The sequence below is a fragment of the Dermacentor silvarum genome, chromosome 2 (assembly GCF_013339745.2).
Source record: "Dermacentor silvarum isolate Dsil-2018 chromosome 2, BIME_Dsil_1.4, whole genome shotgun sequence".
NCBI lineage: Eukaryota > Metazoa > Arthropoda > Arachnida > Ixodida > Ixodidae > Dermacentor > Dermacentor silvarum.
Genome location: NC_051155.1, coordinates 56001059 through 56017117, shown reverse-complemented (window position 1 = coordinate 56017117; position 16059 = coordinate 56001059). Strand labels below are relative to the sequence as shown.

General features: G+C 45.4%; 1 protein-coding gene across 3 annotated transcripts in view; it reads right to left on the bottom strand.

Annotated features, from left to right (window-relative positions):
- Positions 1 to 16059, bottom strand: part of LOC119441492 (transmembrane 9 superfamily member 2) — a 271918-nt gene that overhangs the window by 211727 nt on the left and 44132 nt on the right. For all 3 annotated transcript variants that reach the window (XR_007465488.1, XM_049661346.1, XM_037706114.2), the window contains exons 8-14: positions 13054 to 13162; positions 11607 to 11739; positions 7173 to 7234; positions 6893 to 6950; positions 3028 to 3245; positions 1737 to 1888; positions 359 to 470 (exon numbers count right to left, since the gene is read on the bottom strand). Coding sequence is in view for 2 of the 3 variants with exons in the window: in XM_049661346.1 (XP_049517303.1) it covers positions 359 to 470; positions 1737 to 1888; positions 3028 to 3245; positions 6893 to 6950; positions 7173 to 7234; positions 11607 to 11739; positions 13054 to 13162 (844 nt within the window). In the remaining variant the exon portion in view is untranslated. The remainder of the gene's footprint in view (positions 1 to 358; positions 471 to 1736; positions 1889 to 3027; positions 3246 to 6892; positions 6951 to 7172; positions 7235 to 11606; positions 11740 to 13053; positions 13163 to 16059) is intronic.

The following is a 16059-nucleotide window of genomic DNA, read 5'->3' as shown; positions in this document are numbered from 1 at the left end:
CAAAGCTAAGGACAATACGCATCACTGTTTCTTCGAGTCGTGGTCCATAGGCTGTCAAGGGTACTCGCGAGGAATTCTGAAAGTGTTTGCGGGCAGTGCTTACTCAAGAGACACTAAAGATTAGTGCCTTCAATACAAAGAGCAAGCGATGCATGTGGCGAGAGATTTACAGTGACCGATCTTTCTGAGGCAATGTTCCTTTCTTCGATACAGATCAGTTTGTGAACAAGAAACATTGAACTCAACGCTGCACTTCAACTGCTTTCAACAGCACGCGATGTCGGCAGCCCTGGTGTGCATCAGAATTAAAATTTATGGACAACCAAAGCGGCACACAAGTCTTGGGGGGGGAACTTGCCTCAGAGCACAGGTGGAAGTAGCAGAGCAGTATGGTGGTCTCCGAGCAGGTGATGATCAGGATAATGAAGACCAGGAAAAGGAATCCAAACATGTAGTACATCTGGCTAGACCTGCAAAAAGCATGCAGCGTACACACACAAAACATTAGCAAGCTGTCACACTGACAGGCAAGCAAGCAGGCAGGCAGGTAGACAGGCAGTGGCAGGAACTCGGCATAAAGTAAACAGCTTACGGGGCAAACATGCGATTCCTAAATTATAGGGTCCCTGAAACGGTTTGGACAAATTTTGTAGACGTGTAGGGTACAGCTAGAACAAAAGATTCGTGTCACAATTTAAGCGAAGCGTATCATGTTGAGAGGGCTACAGACGATTACAAGTTACTCTCCTCCTTAGACATTCTTGTTCTCCACAGCTCGTTCGCCGAGCGATCGGGGCTAAGCTCTGCCTTCACTGGCTCTGCGTCACTATACGACATCGTGTCATCTACTTCCAGTGTCTTGCAGCCAGTGCGCTAAGCCTCTCCAACATCTCCGCTAGCCGCCTGGTCGTCGATCTACCACGAGAGCTATCCAAGCAGTGTGCGTTACAAACGTTCTGTCGCAGCACCAAGCGTGTCCGGTATGACAGAAAGCGCAGGCAAGATGGTCGTTTCAACGGATGCGTGGAGGCGCAAGCTAAAGCCCCTCCACACTACTACTGCTGCGATGAAGGGGCTTCATCGTAAACGAGAGCGGCCTGCATGGTGCCAGTCACCTGGCAGCGCAGAGCTAATATTGCTGTAAAGAAGTATAAGATATTTTAAATATTTAAAAAGACCATGTGTTCACGATTGCACTGTTCATGCAAAGGAGAAGTTAATTTGCATGCTATATACTAATGGCAACAAAGCCAGGGCACACGTTTCTGGTGTACCAGAGACTTGCATATGTCGCAGGATGACCTAGCGAATTAGTTAGTCCGAGCACCAGCCACCATCTTGTTAACAAAAGTTCAAGTGACTAAAGTAATTTTGCAGGCTCCATCGTTTTCCGATCGCAAGAACTGGACGCAGGCAACATTTAAACAAATTAAATGAGGACCGGTATGGGTGGACATAGTTTTCTTACTTTGAAGCCGTGAAAACTCAAACTAACGAACCAAAACTCTTCCTGCATAAAAATTACCCGAGTATATGAAAACACCGCGGACCCTGTGACGCCAAGCTGGTTTCTCTGTTGCCCTGGGTGCAGCACAGAATTAAAAAAAAATTTGGTGGCCATGTTGTTTTTCTCTAAGGAACAACCTTCATTCCACCAAAGACATGCAGTGCTCAAACAAATGCTCCACCAGGCCGACTTGACGCTAATGCATATTAAGCACACGAACTACACTCACCAGATGGAGTTGAGGATGAAGAAAAGCTGGATGAAAATGCATCCAAAGGGCAGGATGCCACCCATGAAGATGGCCGGCACCACCTGGGTGTACAGGGACTGCTCGGGGATCTGGCGGGGGATCTGGTTGGTCCGCACGGGGTTCTCCAGCACCTGCATCATATCCGATCGGATTAAACGGGTGGTAGATGATCACGACACCCGAAGCACTGTCACCTCAGCTAGGATTACTTCCAACAAGCATGCATTTACCAACCGTGTTAGGGCAGCATTGCAACAAAATCTTGCCAAGAATACACAGGCAATTGAGAAAACAAATTGATTGATTGACTGATTGATTGATTGGATTCATTGAGTAATGGCATTTGACATCCAAAACAGGGGCTATGAGAGGGGCCACAGTATAGACTATAGAGCACTAATTTTCATTGTCTGGGGTTCTTCAATGTGTACCCAATGCTCCACGCAAACATTATTTTGCATTCTGCCTCTAACTGTAAAGCAGCCGTCGTAGCCAAACACCGAAACCGTGACCTTGTGCGCAGCAGAAGCAACACAATAGCCATTTAGCAACGGTGGTTAAGTTGTAATTATAGCAACGTTGCGCATTCAACCACATTTGAGTCGAACCATGATATAATGAACACGCACACAACGAAGCACTGGACACAAGGAAGAAAATCTACAATGCTTATCACCTATATCAGTGCGTAATGAATATAAGATACAGCAGTACTTTTGTGCTGGCTAAAAAAGATCACATATCAAATTTTCAATTTGACGAAGTGTTTGACTCCTATTTGCAATTACAAACACCTGCACGCCCCTATACTCCGTTTCATACATCAGGTGCAACGCTGTGGAGGCTAGAGATACTTTTTGCAGTGGCTGCATTCGCACTTAGAAGTAGTTCGGTGTTTGTTGACCAATTTTTGTAATGTTCTTTATATACGCTCAGTTCTGAACGAAAAAATTAATTTAACCTTAAAAACAAACACACCTTGTACTCATATGGCTGCTAACATGTTGTTTCAGATCAATTTGCTTTTCGTTGTTTACTTATTTACAGCTCGTCGCGGCAGCCTCACGTGCAAGCTCGCGCGAGCAAGCACCGCTGGCGCGCAGCAAAGCATAGACGGAACGCGCTGAGCGATACATTTTATTGACCGCACTTCTTGCGGAGCTTCCACAGCATTGCACCTGATGTATGAAACGAAGTAGTCTCCCCTGCACCTATAAGCCACCCTGCTGTGTGCCTAATCAGCTGGAAATGAAGCAGGGGCTACACTCACCCTGCGCTTGAAGCCAAAGTAGGCACCCACAAAGGTGAGCGGGAGCGAGATGCCAAACCACAGGGCCAGCAGTGCCAGCAGCGTGGTGAAGGGCACGGCGGCCGAGCTCTCTTTGGCCCAAAGCAGCAGGTTCAGCGCAAAGAACAGGCTGAACACAACGCCCGGGCACACCAGCGCCGTCAGCAGCACATTCAGCTTCCACTGCTCCCCGCCAAAGGCTGCGGCAGAAAGGACAGACACTTGGGGGTGACCTTCTATCTCGATGACAACATGTAGAGGCGAGCAAAATCCAAAGTGGGAGATAATGATTACTGAATAGCGGGCGAACAAAGGAAGCACAGATGGATGGGTGAGCCGGGGTGCAATTCGTAGCTGATTTAGGCAGCGTTGAAAGATGAGGACAAAAGAGGAGGTACAGTAAAATCTCGTTACAAGAGATACTCGGTTATAAGAGACATTTGAAAATGGTTTGGTTGGTTTTCCTATGTTCCCCATGTTAACATCGCATACAAGAGACATGGTTACAAGAGAGACTCAGTTACTAAGGACAACTTTTTTAGGTCCCTGGAGTAAATTATTCAGTATTTAGAAGACATAACCCAGACACGCTCGCGCAACGCGGTCGACATCGTACCAACCGGCATGCGCTGCACTTTTCATTCCCTTGGCTCGATTCTTTTCCGTTCCGCAGCCGAATGTCATTTTTCGCAAGGTTGAGACTACAAAATGCACCCAACTTTCTGTTATCATACTTTCTGTCATTAGGGCAGAAAGTGTCGGCAGTTGAGGATGATGAACATCTAAGAGCACTTCAAAGGTATTGTGAGCAACAGGAAGGTTTGCAAAATGAAGTGCTTTACCTACAGAAGTTGGCAGTAAGACAATACAATCTGCAGTCACTAAAAAACAAACTACTATGAATGACTTCTTTAAGTCATACTGAGCAATTTCCTGTAGGTGTGTTAAGGCACACGTTGATGCTGATGTATAATAAAGTGATCTAGTCCGACTTTCCGGTGTTTTTAAAATTTTTGGTTATAAGAGACCTTGGTTACAAGAGACATGTTTCCCGGGTCCCTTGAGTGTCTCTTGTAATGAGGTTTTACTGTAACAGATGAAATATCTGCTCTATTTTCTCAACTGAGATCTTTCATTGAAAAGTAAATGCTTAGGAACAACGGAAGCTGGCAAAGCCAATGCTATCAAAACCAGGTTTCAATGAAAGAAAAGGAAACGGAAGTTCACAGAAAAATAAAGGCTTGAAAAGACCCACAGTGGTCGAACAAGGAATGTCACTGGAGTCAACGTTTTGACAAGGGGACCTGCCTTTGTCAGTGGCATTCCTCCGGTGACAACTGCTGAGTCGGCAAGCTAACATCTTCAATTCATCCCGCAAAATTACAACCACAACACAAGCACAACACAAATTAAAAACAATTTATCAATTCCTCCTTTGACCACCCGTTATGACATAGCACTTTCATCGTTGTTTCACAAGTACGTACATGGATCAAGGCCATCAATGATAACTCTGTGTAAGTTTCTCCATTCACATCACGAAGATTACGCAATCATCCTTCTTTCACGCACATCTATGGTAAAACAGACTCTCTCAATTCATCTGCCCTTCCATGTATCCTCCGCCTGTGGAACAACGTTCCCAATATCCTGGAAGCTAAATTTAACAAAGAAAAATTACGTTGTCACCTAAACAGGCATTTCTTACTTCAGCTTTTTCTGTGCATTGCTTCTTGTCTGCATTTTTGTGTTTTTTTTTATTTTCTTGCATTTTTATTGTCTGACTTTGCGTATACTTCATTTTTCATTGTATAATTATTAACAATGTGTTCTTATGATTTGTGTGATTGTATCCTGTCTATACCAGATAATTTTTTTTTTGAAGCTTCCTTTGCCCAATGCCCATTCTTCAAGCCTGTAAAGCATTTTGAATAAATAAATAAATAAACATTGGCTAGAAGCTGAGGCTGCCCTTGCTTTTTGGACATAGTCAAAGCCCGCTATATAACCAAACTCACGGAAAAAAAATATGTTAAAGTAGAAATTTCATTATATTGTGATTATTAGCCAGGCGCTACACAAAAATTTCCAAAAATAAGGCCTTCACTGCTTCCATGCTTTCGTCACAGCAGAGCCATTTCTGGTGGAGATTTACACTTCGTACACGTCCTTTCATGTGCCGTGATGTACAGGGCTTTCCATTTCCTGTTGCCTCCATGGTAAATTAAATTGTAAAGTTAAACTTTTGTTGAAGTAGAAACAACAAAAAGTTTTTGGTGTGGTGAGAATTTTTATGCACATTAACTCCTATGAACCTCCGACAAAGAATCAAGAATGCCTTGTTGTAGCAGAAATTTCTTTGAAGCAGCATTCGTAGTTAGTGGCGTTCCACTGTATTGACGAGATACTTGCTGATATGTTACAGCCACAGCTGTCATGGGTTCTTCTAACTGCCAACGTGTCCGTACATCCACCCAGGCCAAGGCTTAAAACTAGATAACTCGCACAACGTCTGTACTTGCTTCAGTTAAATGCATGAATGTTGTCCAATTACTTTTTCAACACCTGTAACAGTCATAGCACACTGACAGTATCGATAAAGAATTTGACTACAAGCCACATTTAATTAATCTAATATTGGCATTCCCAAAAAGCTGGGGCAATAAGGAGAAAGCTTTTTCCGACTGTTTTATTTTTCTTCTTCTTTTAACAATGTTCCTGGCCCTCAAAACCCAAGAAAAAAAACACTAGTAACCCTCATATCACTTACCATAGTAGCTTTTGTACGCACCGGTTTCACTTTCTTTTCCCAGAAAGTGTATGAGTTGCGATGATGTGACGCAGACGGTGGCCACAAGGGAGCAGAACAATGCATTCCCTTTGCACTTGCCATGGCTGACTCTGTTATCTGTGACGCTGCTGCTACTCACTTGTGCGACCCGATGTAGCAGCAAAAGAGGCAATCGAATAAGCCGCAGCGAGTGCCAAAACATCGCACAGTCCTGCTCCCACGTGACCACCGTCTGCATCACGATGTCACATCGCATATGTCTCCCCAGAAATTAAACCGAAACTAGTTTGTGGAAAAGCTATTATAGTATATCATTTAGGGTGCCTTGGGGCTCCCTAGTAAATTGTTTAGGTTTTAAGACCCAGGAACTTCATTTATATATTTAAAAAAAGGAGAGAGAGAGAGATAGTTGAAAATGTCACGTTGTCGGAAGCTGATTTACCTCATAGCATCAAGCTACGGATAAGGTTACGGTAGAAACAAGGTAATCATAACTGTAAATCTTAGTAACAAGCCACAGAAACAAGCTCCTAAGGCAAAAGAGCATGTTAATTGCTAGCCTTCTTTTTTTTTCTCCTGCGCTTAAACTCAATTGGGAAAACTGTTCTGCAGCTATGAAATGCACAAGAGCTGGGCAATGGGCAACAAAATGATAAGTGGGCATGGCTGGTACATGATGGCAACACAATACAGAGCCAGGGCAGAACATGGGAAACAGTACCTACACAGGGCAGACTGCTGGTCATGTTTTTGAAAAAACAAATGTTGATACTACATGACTAACAATGGAAAAGAGAACATGGCACAAAATGTACACATATGAAAGTATAGTTGCTAGATACAGTTAATTCATAGTTTCTGCTAATTTAAACTGTTGTAACATAAAAGAGAAGCTTCTAAGAATGTACAGTCCCACTAACTGATCTGGGCAGTACCCTTCTCTTCTCTGCATAGCTGTACCAGCAGCAATGTTTGCTTGTTACTGCACACAACAATTTCATTGCACAAAAGCACGGACTCATGCCACCGTCTGCCCAACGCAAAGTGCATACTCACACTTGTAGATCCTAGCTGAGACATATCCAGCTGGTGTTCCAAGGCACACAAACAGGACCTGAGGTGGGAAGAGGCAAGTAATGTCTCGGAAAATAAGCCTTAAAACACACGTACATGCTAACGAACGAAACACATTCTCGCTGAATTAGAAGAATGTTCCTGCACTTGTAGCCCTTCTGACAACTGCTTGCTACAGTCACCGTACCCGAGAAGCTCGTGAAATATCACGGCACCCAATGACATCGCTACGCCAATCTAAGACTCTGCGTCACTCACTCACCATGGCACAGGTCATGAGAGCCCCACGATTGGCTGGTGACAGAAAGCCCAGGCAGGCGAAAACTGCACAGAATAGATAAAGGGTGCTTAAGCACACAGCACAGCCCCCTCTCGTGTCCATTTCATTGGCAGACAAGCACGGAGAGAAGGAAGGAGATGGTAAAATGCTAAATCAGTCACATAGAACTCTGTGGTCTCCCTGTCTCTTAAACACTGCATCCAATCCAGACTTCTATTTTATTTCCATCTGCTGCAGCACTTTGCAAAGTTCTTCAGTCAAGAATGCAGACAAATTGTCCAGCATTTCAAACCTACTGCACTAAGCCTGCGCATTACGCAGACAAGTTGCACAGAACACCCTCGTGAATTTATCGTGGGCAAGCGATTGCATTGAGAGGCTTGCTGCATTTTGATTTGGCCCGACCGAGGCGCAGTAAGAACGCAGGCGAGAGGTTGTACAGGAAAGGAACACGCAAAACACGCAAGCAATCAGAGAACTGTGTCTGCAACAACAGGGAGAAGCTTCTGAGAGACGCGTTGAAACGAAGGCGGGTGTGTCAGTGGGCAATTTATAGAGACAGCGGAGTTTCGTGACCAGAAAAAGTATTGAGGGACTATGGTACAGTATAGGCTTCCAAAGCAATGATTAGAAAAAATGTTATGCACTATACAACAATTCCCCAGTAGAAAGTTCGTGCCCAAATTTTTTGTGTGCAACACATAGATGTGTGGCCATGGAGAAACTGAGTGAAGACTGAGCGTTGAATTCGCTGCTGCAGCTGGCTGCTCATTGGTCAAGTGGCGTGAACCGTTCGGGCATCCCGTAACATTACATGGCCATGGTATTCTTTGCTAGTTGCAGTTTGTGTGTTTCGCGAGCCAGCAAAATCAGCGCAGCACTATGTGATAACGAAACTACTGAAATGCGAAAGTGCGGGAGGCGTAGAGTCGAGCGATAATGAAGCCATTCGACTGCCCGTGTCATTGTCAATGAGTTCTTGGTTTCTGAACATCCAATAGAACTGGACAAGTAGTGCCTTATTCCGTCTCGTCATGCAATGCAATTATCTTTTTATTACGAGAGGTTAGGTATAGTGAGTGACAGAATTATATTGAGGAGAGTCTGTTATCGGGCTGGTACGGTTAAACCTCGATATAACAAATCCATTAAAATCAGCAAATTTCTTTGTATTGAAATTCGACCTTCTATGCAAATAAGTAGTCATTGATCGGTTTTTCTTTCAAGAAAAGGGGCCACAGAATTTCCTGAATTAATTGAAAAAAGCAAATTTGAATGAGAAAACAATTCATTTTGATAAATTTGGGAGTCAGCAACGAATGATATGGTTTCCTACCACGTCGACAATATCTTCACATCGACAGTATGAATTAAGCAAAGCCAGCCACGCTTTCGCATGCACTCCGCTCCCACGGCTGATAGCGTTGTGCAAACTGGAACGACGTTATCATGAGAAGCTCTGGCAGCAGGGAGCGAATGCTTCGTCGGCCTCTCGCTCCAATGGGTCACCGAAACTCGAGATTACGCAACCTACAATACTAAATGCACCAGAAGACAGTTACATGATGCCACGTCGTCTCGGCACGCCCACTCTTTGCACATGTAGCAGATTACCTCTAAAGCAGGGTGGGCAGCTGCGTATGCGCTCAGCCGCACTTACAGCCAAGCACAGCCACGCAGTGTGTTGGAACAAAATGAAAACAAAAACGAAAAAAAAAAAACCAAGACAATATTTTTGACCGGAACGAAAACCTAACCGAAACATTATTTATTATGTTTTTTCGGAGTGAAACCGAAGTGTTTTGATCGGTTTTCGGTTCAAAATAACCGACGTCAGGCAATGTCAGAATTAGTGCACATCTCCGGGGTCCGCATAACCGCGTATCTCAGGCAGGGATAGTGCAAGCGATAGCCAGTGGAGCGCTCCACTAATCTAAGCCTGCCACTCAGTGCACTAGCAGATCGGCATCGTAGCAAAACCCAGGGCTTGCGCACTAATAGCTTATCGTTTTGATTTCTATGGGTACAACACTTTGTTACCGAAGTTCTACACTTCGTTTGTGTTCGTTTTGTCGGAACAGCAGTCTCGAATTACAGCGAGTACATTCGATGAAGTGCTCCTTCCGAGATCATGCTCAGTGCCTTTACTCAAGGCACTCAGCACGATCTCAGAATTCACTTTCTGGAAAAAATAAAAATAAATACAATGTAATTTTAACATAACCTCGGTGCGAAAATTTTTGCATGCAAACGAAAACTGCTATGAATCCTTACGAATCATTTTTTTTTTCGTTCTGAAGCATAACCAGAACCGAACTTTTTTCAGTGGAACGAAACTAAAGCCAGAACGGAAAACATTCCGTGCCGACACAGCCACAGCTGAGACGCGTGCCAGAAATCGAGACGTGCGCCAACTTACCATCCACAACCCACCTCCCCCTACTCTCCCCCTTTGCTTGCGCGAGAAGGTGGCACTCGTGAAGCCACCATCTTTCTTGTCTCACCTTCACACGCTTTCACTCGCACCTAAAGCACACAGCGCACGGGGCACGATAGGATCTTATTGCACTTGAAATTCATACGGAACATGATGCAGCTCCACTTTGGTGGTCCCTATTGTCGCGCCAAGTGTGACTTGAGATGTGTTTGCAAGCAGCCACTTGTAATTCAATCGTTTGACCATCTGTGTCCAGACGTGGTAGAAATGGTGGGACAAGTGCATTTAACTTACTGGGGAGCATACAGAAAGAAATGAAGTGCTGAATATTAATTTTCATAAATAAACGTTACAGAGCATCAGTCTCAGTATTTATTGAACAACCCATATACATAGCAGTCTTCACATTTATTAATGTTGCACCTTTCATTTTTCAGTCAATTGCTCATTGCGGATTTCTTCAGTTACTCTTAACTTTATCTGTTACCTTCCAAGTTTCAGCCCCACAGATTAGTAGTACTAATATAATACGTTATTCTACAGGGTGACCAAAAAACACTCTAAAGCACCTTGTATTTTATTTTATATTGTTTGCATTTTATAGCACAGACATTATTCAATTTGTGTTCCTTGTGCTTTCTTGAAATAGAACTGCTATTTTACTGTTCTTGGTGTCCCGTATTTTTAGATAAAATGGACTCTGAAGAGCTGCGCAACAGAATCGTTGCCCACCACAATCAGAGTCTGAAAGATTCCAGAGATCGTGAAGATGCTCAAATTGCAGTGTGTTCAAGTTCATCGCGTCGTCAAACAGTTTCAGGAGACGGGGCAGTCAAGGACCGGCAGCGAAGTGGGAGGCTTCGAAAGGCAAGACCCCGGGAGCTGAAATTGGCAGTCAGCTAGAAAACGAAGAGAAGTCCACTGAGAAATGAGAAAACTTGCCCGAGAGCACGGAGTTAGCCAATCGACCATTCAGCTACTCGTGAAAGAGGATCTCAAGCTCACGGTGCACAAACCAGCGAAAGGACAACTGCTCATGGGCCAAATGAAGGCCTCCAGGCTGAAAAAGTACCGCAGGATGAAGCAGCTGAGCCGCGATCAAGTCCTGAACCGGTTTCTGTTCCCCGATGAAGATTTTCACCGTCGAACCAGCTTGGAATTCACAGAATCACCGAGAATTGTTGCTGAAGGGTTTGCCGAAGGGTTCTTCAAAAACTATCAGAGTGGGAAAAAAAAAAAAAAAAAACATTTTTCAGGAGCATCATGGCTTGGGGCAGAATTTCAGGCCTTGGGAAGACCAAGCTCATTTTTGTGCCAAAAGGGGTCAAACTCCATGCTAACGTCTACCGTGAGCTGATCCCTTAAGTTTGTGAAGGACGCCGTCGTTCCTTGGGCTCAAGGAAATGCAGAAACCACTGACTGGCGGCTGCAGCCGAACTGGGCCCCTGCCAACGAAGTGAAGAAGACTCTCAAGTGGTGTGAGGTGAACTTTCCCAAATTAAGGGGGAAGGACGTTTGGCCTTCAAATTCCCCCGATCTCAATCCAATGAACTTCGCTGTCTGGGGGGGATCCTGGAGCAAAAAGCGTGTTCTTTCAAGCACAAATCCTTCGAATTGCTCAAACGTGCTTTGCAGAAGGCCTGGGAGGAAATCACTACAGAAGACATCACGGCTATTTTGAAGAATTTCCGGAAGCGTCTTCAAGCCTGTATCAAAGCACGAGGTGGACATTTTGAAACTTAAATTTTAGTTCTTCTACAGAATTGAACGGCCTTTCGAATAAAATAAAGTGCACCTCGTTTTGTTCATTCGTTGAAGAGTTATGGTTTTTTTTCCCGCTATGGTATTTTTCGGTCACCCTGTATAATGTTCCTTCTAAACCATGACCACATCTCCATAGCTGGTGCAGCTTACACGAAAGAAGAGTCACTATGATGGCACCACAACATGATGGCCATGAGAATGGGGCCAACACTCACGCAGGGTGATGAAGGTCATGAAGAAGATCTGCGTGCCGCTGCCGAGGAACACCGAGAGCAGCATGCCCCTGCGGGGAGTGCGGAAGACGTCGCCGTGCACCAACTTCCACCCAAACTCCTCCTGGGCATCGTCCTGAAAGAAAGAGTACTCAAGTTAGCACGACAGCAAAAAAGCAAGAGGACCGGTGTCTACAAGAGTCCCAGTAACTACCACAGCTTGCACAGCTACAAAAGTGGGCATTGCGTTTTGCAGTTGCTGAGAGAGACATCACCATAGGACTGACTTCATGGCCACCCAAGATAATACTGCACAAGACTATTCCAAACCGGTGCAGATGCTTGTAATAAATGGGGTTTCACGTCCCAAAATCATGATCTGATTATGAGGCACACCGCCATGGCGGACTATAGACTAATTTTCCCCATCTGGGGTTCTTTACCATGCACCTGAATCTCAGTACACGAGTGTTCTTGCATTTTGCCCCCACTGAAATTCGGCCACCCCGACCGGGATTGAACCCACAACCTTGAACTTGGCATTGCGATGCCAGAGTCGCTAAGCTACAGCGGCAAGTGCATACACTGAAGCTATGTCAGCACATGATAGTCAAGGGCTTTATCAAGTCTTTATCAGAAAAAAGGTACCAGGCAATGGTAAGAAAAGAAAAGTTCAAGCCCTGTCATACTGCCATCCCGCACAAAGCTACAGGCACCGTGAAGGCAGTAGCAGGCACCCACTAAACCTCTCCATGCCAACGACCAATCTCACTTGTCCAGAGATTTCCTTTCGTCTACCAAGTGCCACAGATGAGTGGCAGTCATTTCACTATCTTGGTGTGAATGCTGCACTAATAAATGGCAGCGGCTTCCCAGAAAAAATTACTTTTTCTTTGAGGGCGCAGTAGTCGGAAACGCAGCAGAAGTCTGGCTCCACCGTATTTTAAACATGAGAGCTGTGGAGACAATGGCCACCTATTTCAATGCCAGAATCATGGTGCTTTTGGACATTTCTTCACCTCAAGTAAATAAGTTAGACTTGAAAAGCTCTAGCGAGTCGAGTTCGGAGCTTCAACTTCGTACTGAGGATTGCAACATAGATTTAGAGCCTCTGGTGGCATCTCTTGCATGGACGCGGTTCCTTTGCCACCCAGCCCTTGCAATTTCCTCGCCTCGCCAGCAGTAATGTGTTGCATGGAAGACAACAGAAGCATGCCCTGATTTCTGTTCCAAGAAATATTGCACTCCACATGGACTCTTTCTGTGGCTTTTCTCGCCTATCTGCAACTAAAAAAAACACGAAAAAAGTAATTGAAAGTAAAAGACAAGAAAAAAATAAATGAAGTGCTGATACTGCAATAATGAACACGGCTGATACTGCAATAGTGAAAGCTGTTCACAATGAATCAGCCATAAAAAAAAAAAATCGGAAACGAAGAGAGCAAGGTACCCCAGAGTCCATCTGGTTGTAGCGAGCAATGTCCTTGTGGAGTGTCCTGAGCAGGATCATGGCCACCATGCCGGTCAGGAAGAGCACTATGATCAGGCTGTTCATGATGCTGCAAGGAAAGGGAGAGTAGAAGTTGTCAAGCATACAGAAGCACACAGGCAAGGTACCACACGTTTAACAAAAGCCAACACTCTACTGGACCAGAATGCTCAAACTGCATGAGTGCATTCTGCTGATTCGATTGAAACGTGTGGGGCTCATACTTTGTAATGATACAATTAATTTCATGATTCCTTTTCTTTTTTTTCTCATAATACACCCTGTTCCCGATGAGTGCCCGACGATGATGGCGGCATCGTGGTAACCTAGCAGTGTAGATGATGGCGATGATGACGATGATGGCGGCACCTAGCAGTGTAGATGTGTCGGCGACTCGTAGCTTTGTGCGTGCTGTGTGTTCTCGGCGCTCAGTTTGCGTTGAAGCGATAGACAACAGCACGAAGGTAACTTTGCTCACTTCTGCAGCGGCGCTTCCACACGCTGCCAGCGTTTGACAGCGCGTGTCCGCGCTCATAGAGTGTGATGTGTCACAGCGTCTGCCAGCGTGTTGGCAACATCAACTGGAAAAGGAGATTGCCGGCTTGGTGGGCTAGGCTAGCTGCAGCAAGCGGCAGGATCAGGTTTGAGTGAAGGGAGGGGGAAAGGTACACGCCCGCGGTGGCAAGAACACCGGGTCGAGAGATGCAGGCCCGCCTCGCACACGTGCGCTCTCTTCGCATTCCGTAGCGGCAGAGAAGGTGCTTCCCGTTGCTGCTCGTGCAAAAATGACAAAATTTGGAGCGAAATCTCTAGGTTGTCGGCGGGGAAAAGTCTTTCGAGGGGGTCTCTCGCTGCCACTTCGTTACGTAGAGGTCTCAAATACATGTGCTTCTATGGAGTAACGGTGGGAAATAGAAAAACTCGTTTTATCCAGGAATTCGTTATATAGAGGTTCGTTATAAGCAGGTTTAACTGTGCCTTGTTGACAGAAGAATGGCAATATGGCGGCAACCCAGCGCAGATTGGATCGGATCGAACCTGGATTGCTGGCTTGGCTATACTGTTCTTTTTTAGTGGCCGGTCAAAAACTATTTTACAGCTAGGTCCCACATGCATGAAGAAAGAAAAGCAGCTTTTTTTATTATTATTATTATTTTTCTTCCTGCACGGAGGAAGCCCTTTGTGCCCGTGAGTGCGATAGCTGTGTTAGTCTGGTCCCTCATTTATTATTTGATACGAATGCATGAACATTGGCCCAACAGGAATGCTTTCGAGCCAAGCTAAGACATGCAAACACTGTATCAGCATGAGTTGCCTTGCGTTACTGTTGCACTTGCTGTATGGTGTTTAGAAACAATAGTTGTGTCTTCGTACACTTTTGTTCTGCTGTTCACTGTGTTTGAAGCAAAGGGAGTAACTTTATCAGGTTTGATCTAGGGTTAAGGTTGTTTCCATCAACCTTCGTATAGACTTCCGTCTGTCAATTTCCATGACCCGGCCACGTTTTTGACAAATTCCCTGACAATTCCCTGACTTTTTCAGATGGGACAAAATTCTCTGTCAATTCCAGGTTTTCCAGGTTGGTAGACACCCTGATCGAGTGTGATGTGTTCATGTTTGCCTATGCGCGCTAACACCAAGCTTGTTAATATAGTTAATAAGCAAATGTTTACAAGTTTATACAGATGATAAAACTACAGTGAAATCTCGATGATACGAATCTCACAGTGTTACGAAAAATATTCGTATTAGCCAAAATTCGTATCATCGAAACAATTAAAATTACAGTCGAATCTCGATAATTCAAACTCGAAGGGGCCCGAAAATTTGTTCGAATTAAAATAAGTTCGCATTAAAAGAAGGACGTATTTTTGAAGCATTCGTGCGCCGTAGCACGATGCACGAATGGTGCGAGTCGTGAAATATTGCAGCGTGCAAGCGCATAGCAAGCGCGGGCCACGAAACTGCCCACGCCGGCTAACGGTCGCTTCTTGATAACGGCAAAAAACGAAGCTTCAGGGAGCGGGCAGCGCCGTCACACGGGTGCGCGCGGAGGCCGTCGAAGGTGAGGGAGGAAGGCGGCAGGGAAGCGGTTTGGCCGCGGCAACTCCGCCGCTTCGGTGGCTCCCCTCGCCCTCCCTCTCGTAGCTCTCTCACCTTCGACTATCTCCGTACGTGCCCGCCGCCGTGCCAGCGCCAGCTTATTTTAGCCCGCTCCCTTAAGTTTCGTTTTCGGCCGTTATCGGGAAGGGAGTGTTTGCCGGCGTAGGAAGTTTGGTTGGCTGGACTGCGCCTCCGCCGCTGCTTCCCTCTGCGCTGCAGCCGCAGCGTGCAAGGTCAACACGTGATTAGAAAATAGAGTAAGCATAAAGGAGAAGGGTTCACTGCCATTTTATCCGCGTGGCTGAGACGTCCGCACTAGTGTGTGCTAGAATACGGTTGTCTAGAACACTCTAGTCGGCACGTACACGCTTGTTCCGGCGCGATGCAGCAACGGTGACCTTGCAAGTTGAGAGAGGGTGAAATTTCCGAACGGGTTCTTTTTCTTTTTTTCCCCTTCCTTCGCACACGGCATTGAGGGGTCTCTCCTGAGCTTTTGATCTATGGCAGTGTCGGAGCAATGCCGGTCGGAGGCGCCTCCACGTTATTTGGCACGCTGCTAAGAGCGTTGTCGGTGCGCGGTATGTTCGAATTAACCGTCGCAAATGCTTTCGCATTCGAATTGCCGGGTGTTTTCGCCCATTGGAATACATGCAAGTTTGACAGGACCACAGCGTCAGTTCGAATTAAGCGTGTTCAAATTAACGAGATTCGACTGTAGCTAAATTAAAGAGTCAGAGGTGAACTCACTCAGGCAAATGTACGTAAAAAGCATTTATTTCTTGAAGAAAAAGTCTCTGATGTCCTTCTGCTTCTTTTTCTTCGTCAGGTCACTTAGCAGACTTTTTTCAAATCCATAAAAACGTG